Raw genomic sequence first — 15,607 nt, 5'->3', positions numbered from 1 at the left:
TAAATAAAAAAGAGAGAGAAATATTTTTCTTTGCACATCTACTTCAGGGAACATGGCAATTTCTTGATAAGTTTGAAACAAGCTGGGTGTAACTTCTCTGTCCTTAGACTAAAGGCACAGCCCTCACTGCACAGGGGCAGGAGTGTGGGGATGAAGGGGCAGGGGTGAAAGGCAGAGGACTTGTATCCAACAGTGAATGGTTTTTCTTTCATTTTTATCCACAGAAGCCAGGGCACCACTCTGCCGCTTATGATGCTGTGTTCTGTTTTGTCTTCTTGTTGCACATTGTCTGGGCTCAAACGCAGGATCTCATACAAGCAAGGCTAGAGCTGTACAGTTGGGCCACCATCCTGACCCTGGGTTTTCTTTTAGGAGATGAGAATGTAACCCCTCTGGGTGCAGGCTGCTGTTGGGACATCCCCAGGCCCCCCACCCTCTGAATTAGACTACGCCAGGTAAGCATTTCACTCTAGAAAGAGAACCTTGTCTGTAGACACTGCAGTTGTGTTTTCCTAGACTAGTGAACATCTGGGTCTCTGGCAGTTATGTTTACTAAACAAGGAATTTTTCTGATCTTGCATAACTACATAAGGTGTGTTCTCTGTCAGACTCTTTGGCGGGGAGGCCTCTTCCTGGGCAAAAACTTTAGGGCTTACCCGCTCTGTTACACACCAGATGCCAGGGGCCCAGAAGGAATGCCCTGGGGCAGCAGGGGTGAGCGACTGGGTCTTTCCTTATGTAGCAAGAGGCGCCACCAGAGATCACCAGGGGAATGTGTTGTACACAAAAATCCGTTTATTGAACAGCAAAGCAGGATTTATAAGGGGTCACAGGAGGAAGTGACATGTGTATACCATATATGGTAGGGAGGCAAAGGGTCTGGGGGAGGGTCAGGACTTTTCCAGTGATTGTTGAGCAAGAGGTTTAATTGGTTAAAGGAACGAGAAAGCAAGGTTATCAATAACCAGCCGCCAAAGCGATCCTGAGAGTAGAGAGAAGATAGATCAGATATGATCAAAGGAATGGAATGGGTGGGGAAGTAGGGAGGGGACTTTCTGGCAAAACAATGATTATGTAGATAATAATGAAGTGGGCTGTTGTGAGGCAGGGAGGTTGATAGGCAGGGCAGACCCTGGAGGCCAGTCCTTCCTTGCTGGACCTCTTAGTAGAGAGAGATGATAGGATAGGTTGTGCCCCTCAGGCCCTCACTTTTCAAGGGGGGGGGGGTCCTGCCAAGCTCTACCGTATCCTCACAATTCCCTACACTCTCTACTTATCTGTCATTCTCTGTCAGTTCTTTATGCTAAAGAGGACCGTACTTGACACATGAGAAAGAAAGAAAGAAAGAAAGAAAGAAAGAAAGAAAGAAAGAAAGAAAGAAAGAAAGGGAATTTGTGTAGGTACTTACATTCTTGCCTACCATTTATCAATTTGACCAATTCCACTTCATTTAACTACACTTTTTTATTTTTATTTATACAATGGAAATATTGACAATACTATAGTATAAGAGAGGTACATTTCCACACAATCCCCACCCCCAGAACTCTGTATCCAATCCCCTCCCCTGATAGCTTCCCTATTTTTTTTTTTTTTTTGTCTCCAGGGTTATTGCTGATGGTTGGTACCTGTACTATGAATCTACTGCTCCTAGAGGCCATTTTTTCCCATTTTGTTGTCACCCTTGTTGTTGTTATTGTTGTTACTATTGCTGCTATTGTTGCTGGATAGGACAGAAAGAAATTGAGAGAGGATGGGAAGACAGGGAGGGAGAGAGAAAAACACCTGCAGACCTGCTTCGCCACCTGTGAAGGGAACCTCCTACAAGTGGGGAGGCAGGGACTTGAACCAGGATCCTTACACCAGTCCTTGAGCTTCACACCATGTGTACTTAACCCTCTGTGCTACCACCTGGCCCCCAGCTTCCCTATTCTTTATCCCTCTGGGAGTATGGACCCAGGATCATTGTGGGGTGCAGAAGGTGGAAAGTAATTACTTCTCTGCTGAACCTGGGCATTGGCAGGTTGATCCATACTCCCAGCCTGTCTCTCTCTTTCCCTAGTGGGGCAGGGATCTGAGGAAGTGGGACTCCAGGACACATTGGTGGGGTCATCTGCCCAGGTTGGCATCATGGTAGCATCTGGAACCTGATGGCTGAAAAAGAGTTAAGATATAAAGCAGAACAAACTGTTGACTAATCATGAACCTAAAAGCAAGAATACTGCAGATGAAGATTTGGGGTCTCCGTTTTAGACCCCCCCCCCAAAAAAAGCTAGCAGGTCTATTTTAGGTATATTCCAACGGGCCCATGACTTTACTAGTTTCTGCCTGCGCCTGACAACTAATATGTAGGTGGATGCAGGTTATTGTCTGGGGTGATGGTGTCATAGTTGGAAAAAGGACTAGAAAGCTGGATCAGGGGAAAGAGTAGCTTCTAAATATGGGGAAAGTATATAAATATTGTTAACTGCAAACCCCTTCGATTTGATCTGGGACCCATATTCAGGAGCCTACGTAACCTCTACATCCCCGTTAAGTCTGAGCTCGCATTCTGTGGTGTTGGCTAGGAACATTCCAGGCTGCACTAATTTCAGGACCCATTTTCCTTGGATAGGAGGTAAATAAAATATGTTGTCCAACCTCCCTACAATTCCCTACCATTGTTGACCCAAATTGAGGGCAAGGTCCTATAGAGGCCCACAAAGGGATCCATTATGTCTTTCCTGATGGAGACGACCAGTGATAGTGGAGAGAGGGATCTCTAGAGGTCTAGGCCCATCATGTCTGTGTGGGAATCCAAGGACTCCCTGACTAGGGCCCCAGGTGATGGGGTGGCCTGATAGTGACTAAAGAGTCAAAGTATGCCAGTCCCTTGCCCTTATTCAGCTTTTGTAGTCCTTACTTTGTCTGACAAGTTTAGCTTTGGAGTGATTGAGGGATGTGTAATAGAAGGTAGGTGAGGAGGGTATCTAGGTCTAAGTAGAAACTGTTTCATTAGGTACTTTAAGGTGTCTTTTTAGGTCTTTCTACTTGCTTGCTTCATTTATTGACTCACTGCAAACTATTGTGCACTTTCGCTTTAAGGTCTATATTTTCCCCTAACTTATGGATACATGTACATATGCCCTATCTCATGGGCCCTGGTCTATGTCCAGGTTTTGAGGTTTTGTTATGAATTGTGCCTTAATTCTGAAATGGAATTAAGGAGTCCTGTGAGCTAGGAAAGGTCTCATTAGAGTAGTGAAGCTAAAGGGTTGACATTCCACATCTCTGGACACAGTCTGGAGTGAAGCATGACGAGGTGGTACTGGTTGCATTGATTAGGTTGGGATCAGCAGATGCAGGATCAGCTTGTATGAATTAAGAGAAGCATGCAGGAAAGCGAGCCCCACCCTAGAGGTTCCAGGCCTGGGAGAAACATGGGCTTTATAGAGAAAGGGGAAGGTTCCTGCTGCCTTAGGGTTTAAGAAGGCAATAGATAGTTATTGCTATAATCAAATTATTTGGCAACTGGGTTAAATTTGAAAATTCCATTTTTAGGATTTGCGGTATTATACAAGACCTCACCATAATTTATGTCCTTTAATACTATTTTCATATAGCTGTATCTTATAAAGTAATGCCACCAGTTGCTTCTGTTCTCCTTTTAGGATATTTAATATTTCAAAGGACAAGTCATTATTAGAAATGTATTAACAGTTTAAGCCCACTGTTAAAATTTAATCTGATTACCAATTTGAAGTCTTAAGTGCTTAGATTGAAGAGATATATATATACTCAGAGCTATGGTCTGTGCATCAAAAAGGTTGAGACATTCAATCCATTTTCCCCCTCATATTAATTACATAGTAATTTTCGTTAACTGCAGTTCTGATAAACTGAGGCTTTGTGGCATGCAGGCATCGTGACACAGCCATTTTCCCAACAACAGGGCTCAGTGCACTTTTCTTTTTTTTTTTTTTTTTTAGTAAAAGGGCTTTTGAATTAAGGTGGGTAGGATTTTTAGTAGAAATGTAACTTCTATATACAATGAAAAAGCAAAATAACTCTGGCTTGCTTTAGTGAGATATTCAGGTCAGTGTGGAGCCCAGGGCCCACTGAGTCTCTGAGCTGAATTTGTATTTGCTTCTCTCCTACCTGTCTGTTGCTCACAAGATGCATGGGGTGGGGGGGCAGTCAGGGGGCAGCACAGAGGGGCCTCCCCAGCCCTGCACTGAGCCTGTGTTCTGTCCAAGAACTCTGGGGGCTGCTTTCAATCTGCACTGGGGGTGGGGAGAGTGACCTCTCACAGGGTTGCTCTAAGTTCTTTGTCAACTCTCATAACTCACTATTTGAAGGCTCATCTCATAGCATATCAAACCTGTGAAAATATACTCTTGGAGTATATTAAATGTTTGCTATAAAAACTTTGGAATCACTAGACTTGCTTTTGAAAATATTAAACTATCATAAATTCATCTGGGACTGGGAAGATAGCATAATGGTTATACAAAAAGCCTTTCATGCTTGAGGCACTGAAGATTCCAAGTTTCCCAATGCCACCATAATAAACCAGAGTTGAGAAAAACTCTGGTAAAAAATAATAATAATAATAATAATAATGGTAATTGTTACTATTATAAATAAATTCATCTGATCTCCACCTGCAGGAAGAAGCTTCAGGAGAGGTGAAGTAGGTCTGCATGTGTCTTTCTCTCTCCCTTCCTATCTCCCTCTCCCCTCTCAATTTCTCTCTGTCCTATCTAATAGAAAAGAAAGAGGTAGGGAGGGGAAAAAGAAAAAGTAAAAAATGGTCACCAAGAGTGGTGGATTTGTTGTGCAGGCACTGAGAACAATGATAAGCCTGGTAGTGATAAAAAATTAAAAATAAAAGCAGAAAAGAAATTCATCTGAAGATGCTTGACTCTAATAACTAGATAGTTCTGAGCACAGTTGGAAAGATTCAAAAGCAAGAAAATTAAACATACGACTCGTTTAAAATGCAATGAAATATCTATGCATTTGGCAGTCTGATCAATTGAGAGAGTTGGTCTGTGTAATCCATGCTGGTCCTCTGGGCTGTCTACCTCCAGACTCAGACCGTGGCCAGAGCTGAGGGTGTGAAGTGTGAAAGGTGAGCCCTGACCTGGCTAGACCCAGTGTGGGAATCCTGAATGAAAAGGTTGCCACTGACAGCCTGTCACAGGGACCCTGTATCCAAGTGCCAGCATCTGTACCCCCTTTCAGAAAGCAAGAAAAAAAGTCTGCCACCTTGTCTGAAACACAATGCGGTTTATTGGAGATAAAGAACAGAGAACAAAGAATTGTTTTTTTTTGGAATCAAGAAGGGAGCTCAAAGCACCAGCAGGAAGAGGGGGCCCATGGGGGCTCCCTGACTACCACAGTGGGGAACAGGAGTGTGCTGGGGGTTTGGGGGTACAGGGGTGGTTGGGGTTTTCCCTAATGCAGTCAGTGTTCGCTGGCTGGTGACACAGCCCAGCTCCTGTGGGGGGTGACTGCGCAGTGACCTGGCTTTGTGAATTCGGGTGAAGTTTCAGCAGGATCTCAAGTCTCCCAGGAAATTCTGGGGAGCATTGCCAGCTTTCTGAGAAGGCATGGCTAGGGTGGGGGGCACAGGTCAGAAACTGCCTTGGGAAGGGGGAGCCCCTGGGGGTGTGGGAGAGCGCGCAGAGCTGAGGGGGGCGGGGGCGGAGTGGGGAGGATGGCAGGAGACCTGGTTCAGAACTTGTGGTGGGACCGCTGGCTCTGAGAGGAGCTTTGGGACCGTTGGCTCTGCTGTGAGGTGCTGCTGCCGCCTCCGCTGACCACGCAGGAGCCCCCGGAACCCCCGCGCACCGAGCTGCTGCCCCCGCGCACCGAGCTGCCGCCCCCGCTGGTGGAGGAGCCTCCGCGCACCACTGAGCTGCCGCCTCCGGGGCCCCCGCGCCCGGTGCCCCAGCTGCGGCCACCGCCGCTGCCGAGACCCCCGCGGCCACCAGCTCCTCCGCTCAGGCCGCCGCCGCCGCTGGAGCTGGAGCTGGTGTTGTGAACCATCTCTGCAGAACAGCGTCATCGGAGGTGAGGAGGGGGACTCTGGAAGGGTCTGCCCCTCTATCCCCACCCCTGGAGCTACCCGGCTGCCCCGCCTGTCTCCCCGGGAAACCACCCGTGGAGATGCCAGAGGGGGGTAGGGGGAGCTGGCCTCTCTGGGGTCCCCAGAGTCACCACCGCGGGGGGGGGGGGGGGGGCGCGTGCACCTGCCACTACCCTACAGTTCTAAGCAGGACTGCAGGTTGGAGAGCCCACACCAGCCTGGCCCTGGATTTGAGAAGCATAGTTCCCGGACACCCAGCGCCTTGGAGGGAAAAGCGCCCAGTACTCACCAATGCTCACGGAGCTCTGGCACTCCCCGGACATCCTGCGGGCAAGCAAGCCCTGTTAGCCACCCTGAACAGCCCCCGTCTCCTCAGTACCCCCTGCTTAGGGCAAAGGTAATGAGAACCCTGCCTCTCCCCAGACATTCCTTCCTGATGGATCCTCACAAACAGAAACAAACTGGGGACCGGAGAGATAGCTCACTGGGTGGGGCTCCAGGGCCTTCCTCATGCAGCTCCATCCAATTCCCACCCACCCCCAGCACCACATGGGAAGTGCTATGGCACAGAGAGAAATTCCTGGGTTCTGGCATCTCTCTATCTCTCTCCCTCGTTGTCTCTCTATCTGAATAGAAAAGCAACCTGGGAGCAATGAAATCATGAATGCCTAAGGTCCTAGTTCCACAAAAATTAATAAATGTAACATTTAAAAAATGGAGAGGTGCTCAAAAGTTCTATATCATGAGTACATGCCTGTTTCTACTGGGTGAGGTCAAACTTCACCCACACTCTCCCAGTAGTGTTTCCTGGAGAGGGGCCAAGCAGAGGATTACCCCTGTCCTTACACATCCTCTCCCCACTTCTTTGAATCTTCTTTACTCGGTGAATATTGGAAGCCACTTGCCCCAGCATCCTGGGGCTAGGCTTCAGACTCCAAGAGACCCTCTTCAGAAGCCTGACATTAGAGGGACTCATAAAGAAATGGCTGAAGCAGGGGGTGGCACACCCAGTTAAGTGCACATAGTGCCAAGAGCAAGGACCCCCACAAGGATCCAAATTGGAGCCCAGGCTCCCTGCCTGCAGGGGGGACACTTCACAGGGGGTGAATCAGGTCTATCTCTATCTCCCCCTCCTTTTTCAATTTCTCTCTGTCGTATCCAGTAAAATGGATAAAAGAGCCACCAGTAGCAGTGGATTTGTAGTGCTGGCATGGAGCCCCAGCAATAACCCTGGAGGCAACAGTAAGTTAATAAATTAATTAATCAATGGCCTAGGAGCTAGTATTTGCATCCATAACATCTCCTCTGGTGGGCAAGTGTCTTATAGCCAAAGTGTGAGGCAGGAAAGAGCTGAGGAAGCCAAACAGAGACACAGTGCTACTTTGGCACTGTGCCGTTTTTACATGCTGTTTTACGTGCAGTTGACTCTCCTGGAGGTCTTGCAGCGTTTGGAGGCCCCATCTCCATCAGCACATAAATACACACATGCACGCACACACACACACACACACACGCACGAGCGCAGCAGGTCCGGACAGGAAAGCCTGGGCCTTCTGGAGCCAGAAGCACTACTACCCACCTGCACTCCTCGCCCTCCAGCAGGGTCCTATAGGTGGCAATCTCCACGTCCAGGGCCAGTTTGACATTCATGAGCTCCTGGTAGTCCTTCAGCAGCCGAGCCAGGTCTTCCTTGGCCTGCTGCAGGGCAGCCTTGAGCTCCTGGAGCTTGGCGTTGGCGTCCTTGAGGGCCATTTCTCCACGCTGCTCGGCATCAGCCACAGACGTCTGCAGGTTGGCATTCTGGGTGTAGGACATCAGAAGTCGAGTTTAGATTCAGGTGGGTGGCTCCCTGGAGCCCTCCTTGGGTGTTCAGTACTTGCACAGGGGTCTCTTCACATGGATCAGATGAGAAGATTGCCACCCACAGAGGTGAAAACTGGGGCCTGGACTTAGACTCTGACACTTAGGGAGCTGGAATTAGCAGCAACACATGGACCCAAAGACCAACCCTAACTCAGAAGAGGGCAGGTTCCCTATGTACCTCTCTCCTCTTTTATGGAAGAAAATGAACACCTGAAAGTCTTCCTCCCCTGAGAAGCCCTCCTGAATGATAGAGTTTTCTCACTGCCTCGGGCAATCTAGATGTGGGTTTCCTTAGCTACTTCCCTGATCACACAGACAGGTTTCTGAATCACCTCTGAACTGTGTGTTTCTGCCTCACATCAGTCTTCAGTCACCAGGCAGCCAACATAGTCTTTGTCCAGAACTAAGCCCAGAGCTGGACCTGGTCAAACTCAGCCTGCCTGACACTGGGGCTTGAGTTCCCTGCAATGAATGCTGATCCCTAAGCTGACCAGTGTGAGCAGAAGCCCATGGGGCGGGGGACTTCTTCACCTTCACCACTACCTCCCCACCTGCTTCTTGACATTCTCGATCTCGGCCCGCAGCCTCTGGATCATCCTGTTGAGCTCAGAGATCTCACTCTTGGTGCTCTTCAGGTCATCGCCATGTCTGCCAGCCGTGTTCTCCAATTCTCCCAGCTGTGTCCAGGAAAAAAATCACACTTTCAGGAAGTTTGCAGGGCCCGAACCAACCCCTTTGTGTCCCAAGACTGAGAAATCACAATACTACATGTGCAAGGTAGCAGGTGGAGAACCCAGCTACTCTCTCCAGTGCTCAGGGGCTCTGGCCTCTAGCCTGGCCCCTGCCTTTTGTAGAGCAGGTGCTGCCCAGACCCTGTGCTCTGGCTGTTAAACCTCGCACTACCCAGTGAGGAAGGGACTTTCATCCTTGTTATACAAATAGGAAAGCTGAGTCTGATTGTTTGAACACCATGGTCAAGCTCATCCAGCTGTCAGGCAGCAGAACTGGGACTCGGAGACAAATATTTTAGATCAGGGAACCACCTCCAGAACCAGCAGGCTATGTTTCCTTGGGCACAAAGGCCAGAGTCAGATGTAAATGGGCTCTCTGTGCCCTGGTCAGATTTGAGGAGCTGGGAGGAAGAGGGTCAGAACTCCTTGCATCTGAGTCTAACTTTGCTCACTCTTTCTTGCTCTCTCTTCCTCCCTTCCCTTTTCTGTTCCAGGCACTGCTTCAAGCCCTTGGTGCCATCAAATGAGAAGCACACATTGGCAAGAACCAGGAGGAGACATGGAGACATCCCTAACAATCAAGGATCTGCAGTGGGCTGGAGAGACAGCATAATGGTTATGCTTAAAGACTTTCATGCCAGAGACTCTAAGATGCCAGGTTCAGTCCCCAGAACCACTGTAAACCAAAACTAAGCAGTGCTCTGGTGAAATAAATAAATAAAATTAATTTAATTTAATTTAAAAATAAAGGGTCTGCAGCAAAAGGAGTTTAAATTAAAGACTTCTCATCATTGGTCCTATGGACACTCTGGCTAGCATTGTGTTTTGTTGGGAAGGTGGAGGGGGGGCTTCTCATACATTATAGGAGGTTAAGGAGTTCCTCTGCTCTGGCCCCTCCACCCACTAGCCCCCTGGAAGTCCCGACCAGGCACTTTAACACAGGAGACAAGACCCTCCAAGTCCACATGATGGTGCCACCCACCTTGGTCTGGTACAGGGCCTCAGCCTCCAGCTTGCTCCTCTGGGCGATGTCCTCGTACTGGGCCCTGACCTCGGCGATGATGCTGTCCAGGTCCAGGCAGCGGTTGTTGTCCATGGACAGGACCACAGAGGTGTCGCTGGTGTCTGACTGCATCTGGGACAGCTCCTACAGGGCCAGACAAACAGCCCCATTCCTGAGCTGAACCCCCAAACCCCCAGGGGGCATCACCAGCTCAGAAGGACTTGAGACTGACCAAGGGGCGGGTGGGCAGATGTCACTTTGGTGACAAGGGCAGACACCACTCAGAGTCCAGGAGAGGAAAGGCAGGTGGTTAGTAAGGTCCAAATGGGACATACTTACAGCATCGTAGAGTGCCTTTAGGAAGTTGATCTCATCTGTCGCACACTCCACTTTGGCCTCCAGTTCCACTTTGGTCATGTAGGCAGCATCCACATCCTGGGAGAGAGCTCAGTCACTGCCTCCGTTTGCCCAGGGGCTCAGCCCAGTCCTGGGCACTGTGCGGACATGCAGGAGGAAGGAGCCCCAGCAGCTGCCCCCAGGAGAGGGGAGGCCCACCCAAACATTGCAGACATGGCCCCACACTCCTAACTGAGATGGCTAATACCTACTAGGGAAGAGCAGCAGAAGATGTGAGAGAGGGGGGAGGATAGGGATCGGGACCACAAACACTGAGAGTGGACAAAGAGAAAGTGTAGGGTTTGAGAAGAAACCTCAGTTTGCAACACTGAAAGGTTATTGTTAAACAGCTCCTTAGAGAACTGGAGTGATAGCTCACTGGGTAGAGTGCAGGCTAGACATGTGCATGACCCAAGTTCAAGCCCCCACATCATGTAGAAGTTTCGTGGAACCAGGGGATGCTCTAGTGTTGAGTGTCTGTCTATATGAATGAATGAATGGATGGATGGGTGAATGAATGAATGAATGAGAGAAAGAAAGAAAAAGAAAAAAAGGAAGGAAGGAAGGGGAAAAAATAACCCAGATTGGTGGAAATGCACATAATAAGGCAACATAAATAAATAGCTCTTTTGAACATTCTCTTTAATAAACACCTATTTCTTCTTTTTGTCCACTTTCTAATCACAGTTCAAGGTTTAATCAGATTCATGAGCCCCACAAGGCCAAATAGAGAAAGAGAGAGAATAAGAGTTTGCTGGGTCAGCAGGGAGATGACCCCTCTGGTCCCTGATACACCAGGCCCAGGCTCACCACCCCCCCTTCCCAGCCTGGTCAGGGGGTTCCCTCCCTGTGCCTGGCCCTCAACCTAGAAGACCCTCCAATGGCTAGAACTAAACATATGCCTCTCCTCACCCTTCAAACCAGCCACTCATCAGGTTCTAGGGTGGGCAGTGGGGGAGGGACCCTCACCTTCTTCAAGACCACAAAGTCGTTCTCTGCTGCTGTGCGCTTGTTGATCTCCTCTTCATACCTGTGAGCAAAGAGTCAGTTCCTCTCTGGTTGCCTCCTCTGAGCGCTGGCCTCTTGGCCCCAGAGTTCCTCCCAAAATGCAGACCAGGCTTTTCATCTGGATGGCTGAGCCCAGGCCTTTTGTCTCTGCAAACACTAAGCCTTCTGGGTTCAGGCGAGACCCAGACCATTCAGCAGACTTTGCAGAGTACTTAGCATATGCCCGGCACCACTTAACCATGTAGATGGCAGTTACTAAGCCTCTCCTTAGTGGGGTGCTCTATTCTGATTAACCCTGGGGTACTTTCTGGATAAATCTGGATTTTTTTTAAGATTGTCTATGTGACCAAACTGAGCTGCCAGGAGGTTGAGGCTAGGGGTACATGGCAAAGGCTCTGGGTACAGGAAGTACAGCAACCCCCCCCCCCATGACTGTCAATAGACATTTGTTGGATGAATGAAAACGAGAGTGGGTCACTAAGAATGCACCAGGTCCTGCTCCTTGAGTCAGACTGAGTAAACTCCTCCAAACTTCACTCCGCCCTACAAATACTATTATTCCCTCCGCTGTACAGACGAGAAGACCAAGACACGGAGAAGCTAAGGAACAGTCACTAAATTGTAGACGTGTATGGCAGGTGACAGTATGGGACTCAAACAGGGCACTCAGACTCCAGAGCCTGCACTCTTACCTGTGAAACACCGCTTCTTATTTTGAAGCCTTTGGACACGGGGAATCGAGTTCACATTTGGAGGGAAATTTAAAGGGATAGCATCCAGGGCAAGTAGTGAGCAGTTATCTGAGTCTATAAGGTTCATGAATAAGCTTTGGAGTGTTTTAGAAGCCCACAATTATCTGTATTTATCCAGTCACTGGATTCCCAAAGCGGCTTCTACCCCTAAATAAGCCAGGAGCCTTTGTCTAAAAGACTGAGATGACTGAGCGTCAGAAAAGGTGAGAGGAGATGACAGCAAGTGGTATCAGAGCTAAAGCAGAGCCCAGCCTCCAGTCACTGTCCCATCCCTGTCACCCCTAGAGCCCAGGAGACACTCACTTCTTCTTGAAGTCCTCCACCATCACCTCCATGGTCCTCAGCTCATCCTGCAGCCTGTCCTTGTCACTGTGCAGCCCGTTCAGGAACTCTCTGAGACTGCTGACGTAGTTCTCAAAGAATGGCTCCAGGTTGTTGGTGTTGGTGTTGGAACCAGATTCCTGCTCCTGCAGGAGGCTCCACTTGGTCTCCAGGACCTTGTTCTGCTGCTCCAGGAACCGCACCTGCCATCCAGGGAAAAAGGAGCATCAGGGAGCTATCTGAGGTTGACTCCTGGCCTGGCATCTCATGACATCCCCAGAAACAGAGTCCTGGAGGTGGGCCTGTCTCTCTTCTGGGCTGCATTTGCATACTGGGTCCGCTTGACTCTAACACTATTGGTGAGATAGTGCAGGGGAGGTAGAACCAGCCTGTCCAGATAAGAAAGCTGGAGGCCAGCGGACAGAGATAGCAGAAAGGTTGTGCAAAAGATTGTTTTTGCCTGAGACTTCAGGGTTCCAGATTCTGTCCCAGCTATCACCATAAGCCAGAGCTGGAGGCCAGGGGTAACCACAAAGCTGACAAGTGAATAATAAGACCACTGAGGTTTCCTTAGTTGTGTTCATTGATCTTCCCACTTTGTCGTTCATCAGTTCATTCATTGCCCAGTCATTTCATCCTCAACAGATAGCAGGAGGTTGCAGTCCCTGCAGTAGACTAGTCCCCAGAAAGAGGCTCTGGACACAGCACTAAGGAGAACATGGAGAGAACCATCCAGAAGTGGCTCTCAGACATCCCTTGTCTTAGGACAGGTTCCAGACATGGCTAGCTGCCCAGGCCCCCATTGTCAAGCCTGGCTGGATGGCAGGCTCAGCTGAATTGAAGGCCTGGATAAACGTACCTCACACTTTCATTTGCTACCAAACCTTTCTGTTCTCAAGTTCCAGCTCCACACAGATGAAGTAAATGGCAAACCATTGGCCATTCAACAAATGTCTACAGAGCACCAAGCCTGGGCCAGGCCTTACGCTGGGCACTCAGGACCCCAAGACCTGAGAACCCCCCACCCTTTAAGGATGATGAGATGGGCTGGGGGTGGAGAGGCCCACCTTCTGTGGAGTGGTGACACTTTGACAGCACTGCCTACTTCTCTGTGCATAACTGACCTAGACATCCTGATGGCCACTACCAGCTAAGTTCTTTCAAGAGTTTCTGTTTCAAAGAAGTCTTTAAGACCAGTATCTCCTTTCTCTTTTAGCTTTGCCCAGGACACACATACATGATGGGGACCTCTCACATACATACAATTTGAAAAAAGAATTCTAGAAGCCCTTTATCTAAAGCCTCCTATCATCGTGCGGTTACAAAGATTTCCCCACACATAATTCTCAAAAGTTTCTGCAAAAACCCTCAGCAGGTAACCAAGTTCAAATACCCTCAAGTCACACAACTGTCATCATGTATAGGATAGCCTGGGGCATGGAAATCTTTACAGATCATGTCTGGTTTCAGCCTGACTCTCACTATACAGGTGGAAGTGTCAAATGGCCTCCGTGTTTGCAGGTGCTCACAACGAATTCTTCATGCAAGAATTACCTGGGAGGTGGTAAACCTCCCCTCTACCCCAGAACTCTCCACATCCCTGCAGACAGCCTCAGCTCTCAGCTACAAGCTCAGCTTGGACACAGTCAGCCACTCTGTCAAAGAGGAGCTGTTCATGGTTCCTCATGGACAAAGAAGGTATGCTGTATTGGGGGTACAGAGGGCAACAGGAGTCACTGCAAGCAAGCTGGAAGCAGACAGTCAGGGCAGCACCTCTGCTGAGCCACGGTGCCAGGCAGCGGAGGCTTAGGGGCTCCATCCGGCAGGGCCGAGAGGTTCCCATCACCCACTGCTACATTAAAGAGCCTCAGGCCGGCCAATAGGTGCCAGGGGCCACCACAATGGGGAAAACCTGCAGTGCTTCCCCCAGAGTCCTAAGACTCTGAGGAAGAAAGAAACCAGTCCACATGAGTCAGATTTGCCCGCTGCCCAGCTTCCCTGAGATGCCCTCACCTTGTCAATGAAGGAGGCAAACTTGTTGTTGAGGGTCTTGATCTGCTCCCTCTCCTGGGCCTTCACTTGCCCAATCTGGGGGTCAATCTCCACACTGAGGGGTTGCAGGAGGCTCTCATTGACAGTCACTTCCTGGATTCCCCCAGGGAAGCCACCTGGGCCACCAGGGCCACCAAAGCCACCAGGGCCACCAAATCTACCTGGGCCACTGAAGCCACCTGGGCCACCAAAGCCTCCAGTTCCCCCTCCAAAGCCTCCAGCTCCCCCTCCAAAGCCCCTGGATCCCCCTCCAAAACCTCCAGCTCCCCCTCCAAAGCCTCCAGCTCCCCCTCCAAAGCCACCAGCTCCTCCTCCAAAGCCCCTGGCTCCACCAAAGCCACCAGCTCCTCCACCGAAGCCTCTGGCTCCTCCGCCAAAGCCTCCAGACCCTCCGCCAAAGCCCCCAGCTCTACCACAGAAGCCCCCACCCATTCCTCTTCCAAAGCCACCAGCACGGGAGCTGCCTCCAGCCACACTGATGGAGATCTTCTTATTGCCTCCGAGGTTGTGGAGACTCTGGCTGCTTAGACCTCCACCCATCATGGCACAAGCGAAATTGCCCCCACTGCCACCGCCGCCTGAGCGGGAGGATGAGGAGGTCTTGGTGGAGCTGATCCGACTCTGGCCGGACACCACTGCTGAGCGGCCACTGAAGCCCTGGCGGCGGCCTCCACTGGAAGACTGGCAGGACTGCTGGCTGTAGCTGGCCTGGCGACTCATGGCGGACAGCAAAGTATTCCAAAGCAAGTGTGGATTCAGAAGGCTGGAGCAGGACTCAGAGACCTTCTGAGGTTCTGGCACTGGTGGTGGCCTTTATATAGGGCCCAGGCGCTTGGCTGGCTAATGGTGCCAGCCAGTTAATTGAGGTATTACCAGTTTTGGTTTGCCTGGCAGCTAGAGGTAGAGTCTAAAACTTGAAACACACCTCAGTAATCACCCCAAATTCCCAAATGGCTTTGTTTTCCCAGGGTTACTCACCTAAAACCAGCTTATATTGGGAGAGGGGCCATTCTGCAGGACTGGACACAGCCTATAATCCCTGGGAGACTTACGCTGCCATCCTGGGAGTGACAGGTCAGCGATTCTCTACCCCTTCTGGGCCCCAAGGGCCACTCTGCCAACCAGGCCAGTCTCAGGAGGTGACGAGAGGGGTGCAGAGCCCCAGGAAGACCTTGGAGAAGGAAGAGGAAGAAAGATGGGGGGTACAGAAGCCAGAGTAAGATCAGAAGCTGTCTCTGGGGCTCTTGCCACCAGAGAGAAGAGACACACATGACACATACAAGAGGCTCGAAGCACTGAGGACTGGGGACCCTGGCAGAGAACTGGAGGCTCAGGAGGAGATACAGGTCAGTCCCAGCAGAATAGGGACATGCAGTGGGCTGAGAAGGAGTGAAGTCGCAGCAAAGGA

General features: G+C 50.1%; 1 protein-coding gene and 1 long non-coding RNA gene across 2 annotated transcripts; one reads left to right on the top strand and one right to left on the bottom strand.

Annotated features, from left to right (window-relative positions):
* Positions 1-5,676: 5,676 nt before the first annotated feature.
* LOC103109269 (keratin, type II cytoskeletal 3-like) lies at positions 5,677-14,952 on the bottom strand. Its single transcript, XM_060195307.1, has 9 exons — positions 14,161-14,952; positions 12,130-12,350; positions 11,036-11,096; positions 10,010-10,105; positions 9,650-9,814; positions 8,488-8,613; positions 7,653-7,873; positions 6,363-6,397; positions 5,677-6,035 (listed from the first exon to the last, which is right to left on the bottom strand). Exons 1-9 carry the CDS (start codon positions 14,917-14,919, stop codon positions 5,719-5,721), a joined length of 2,001 nt encoding a protein of 666 aa, XP_060051290.1. The 5' UTR covers positions 14,920-14,952; the 3' UTR covers positions 5,677-5,718.
* LOC132539515 (uncharacterized) lies at positions 5,922-9,471 on the top strand. Its single transcript, XR_009550849.1, has 2 exons — positions 5,922-6,057; positions 9,162-9,471. It is a non-coding gene; the product is annotated as an uncharacterized LOC132539515 (long non-coding RNA).
* Positions 14,953-15,607: the final 655 nt, after the last annotated feature.

Source organism: Erinaceus europaeus, chromosome 7 (genome assembly GCF_950295315.1).
Source record: "Erinaceus europaeus chromosome 7, mEriEur2.1, whole genome shotgun sequence".
In the NCBI taxonomy this organism is placed as follows: domain Eukaryota; kingdom Metazoa; phylum Chordata; class Mammalia; order Eulipotyphla; family Erinaceidae; genus Erinaceus; species Erinaceus europaeus.
The sequence above is the reverse complement of the archived record's forward strand: the minus strand, read 5'-3'. Positions and strand labels throughout refer to the sequence as shown.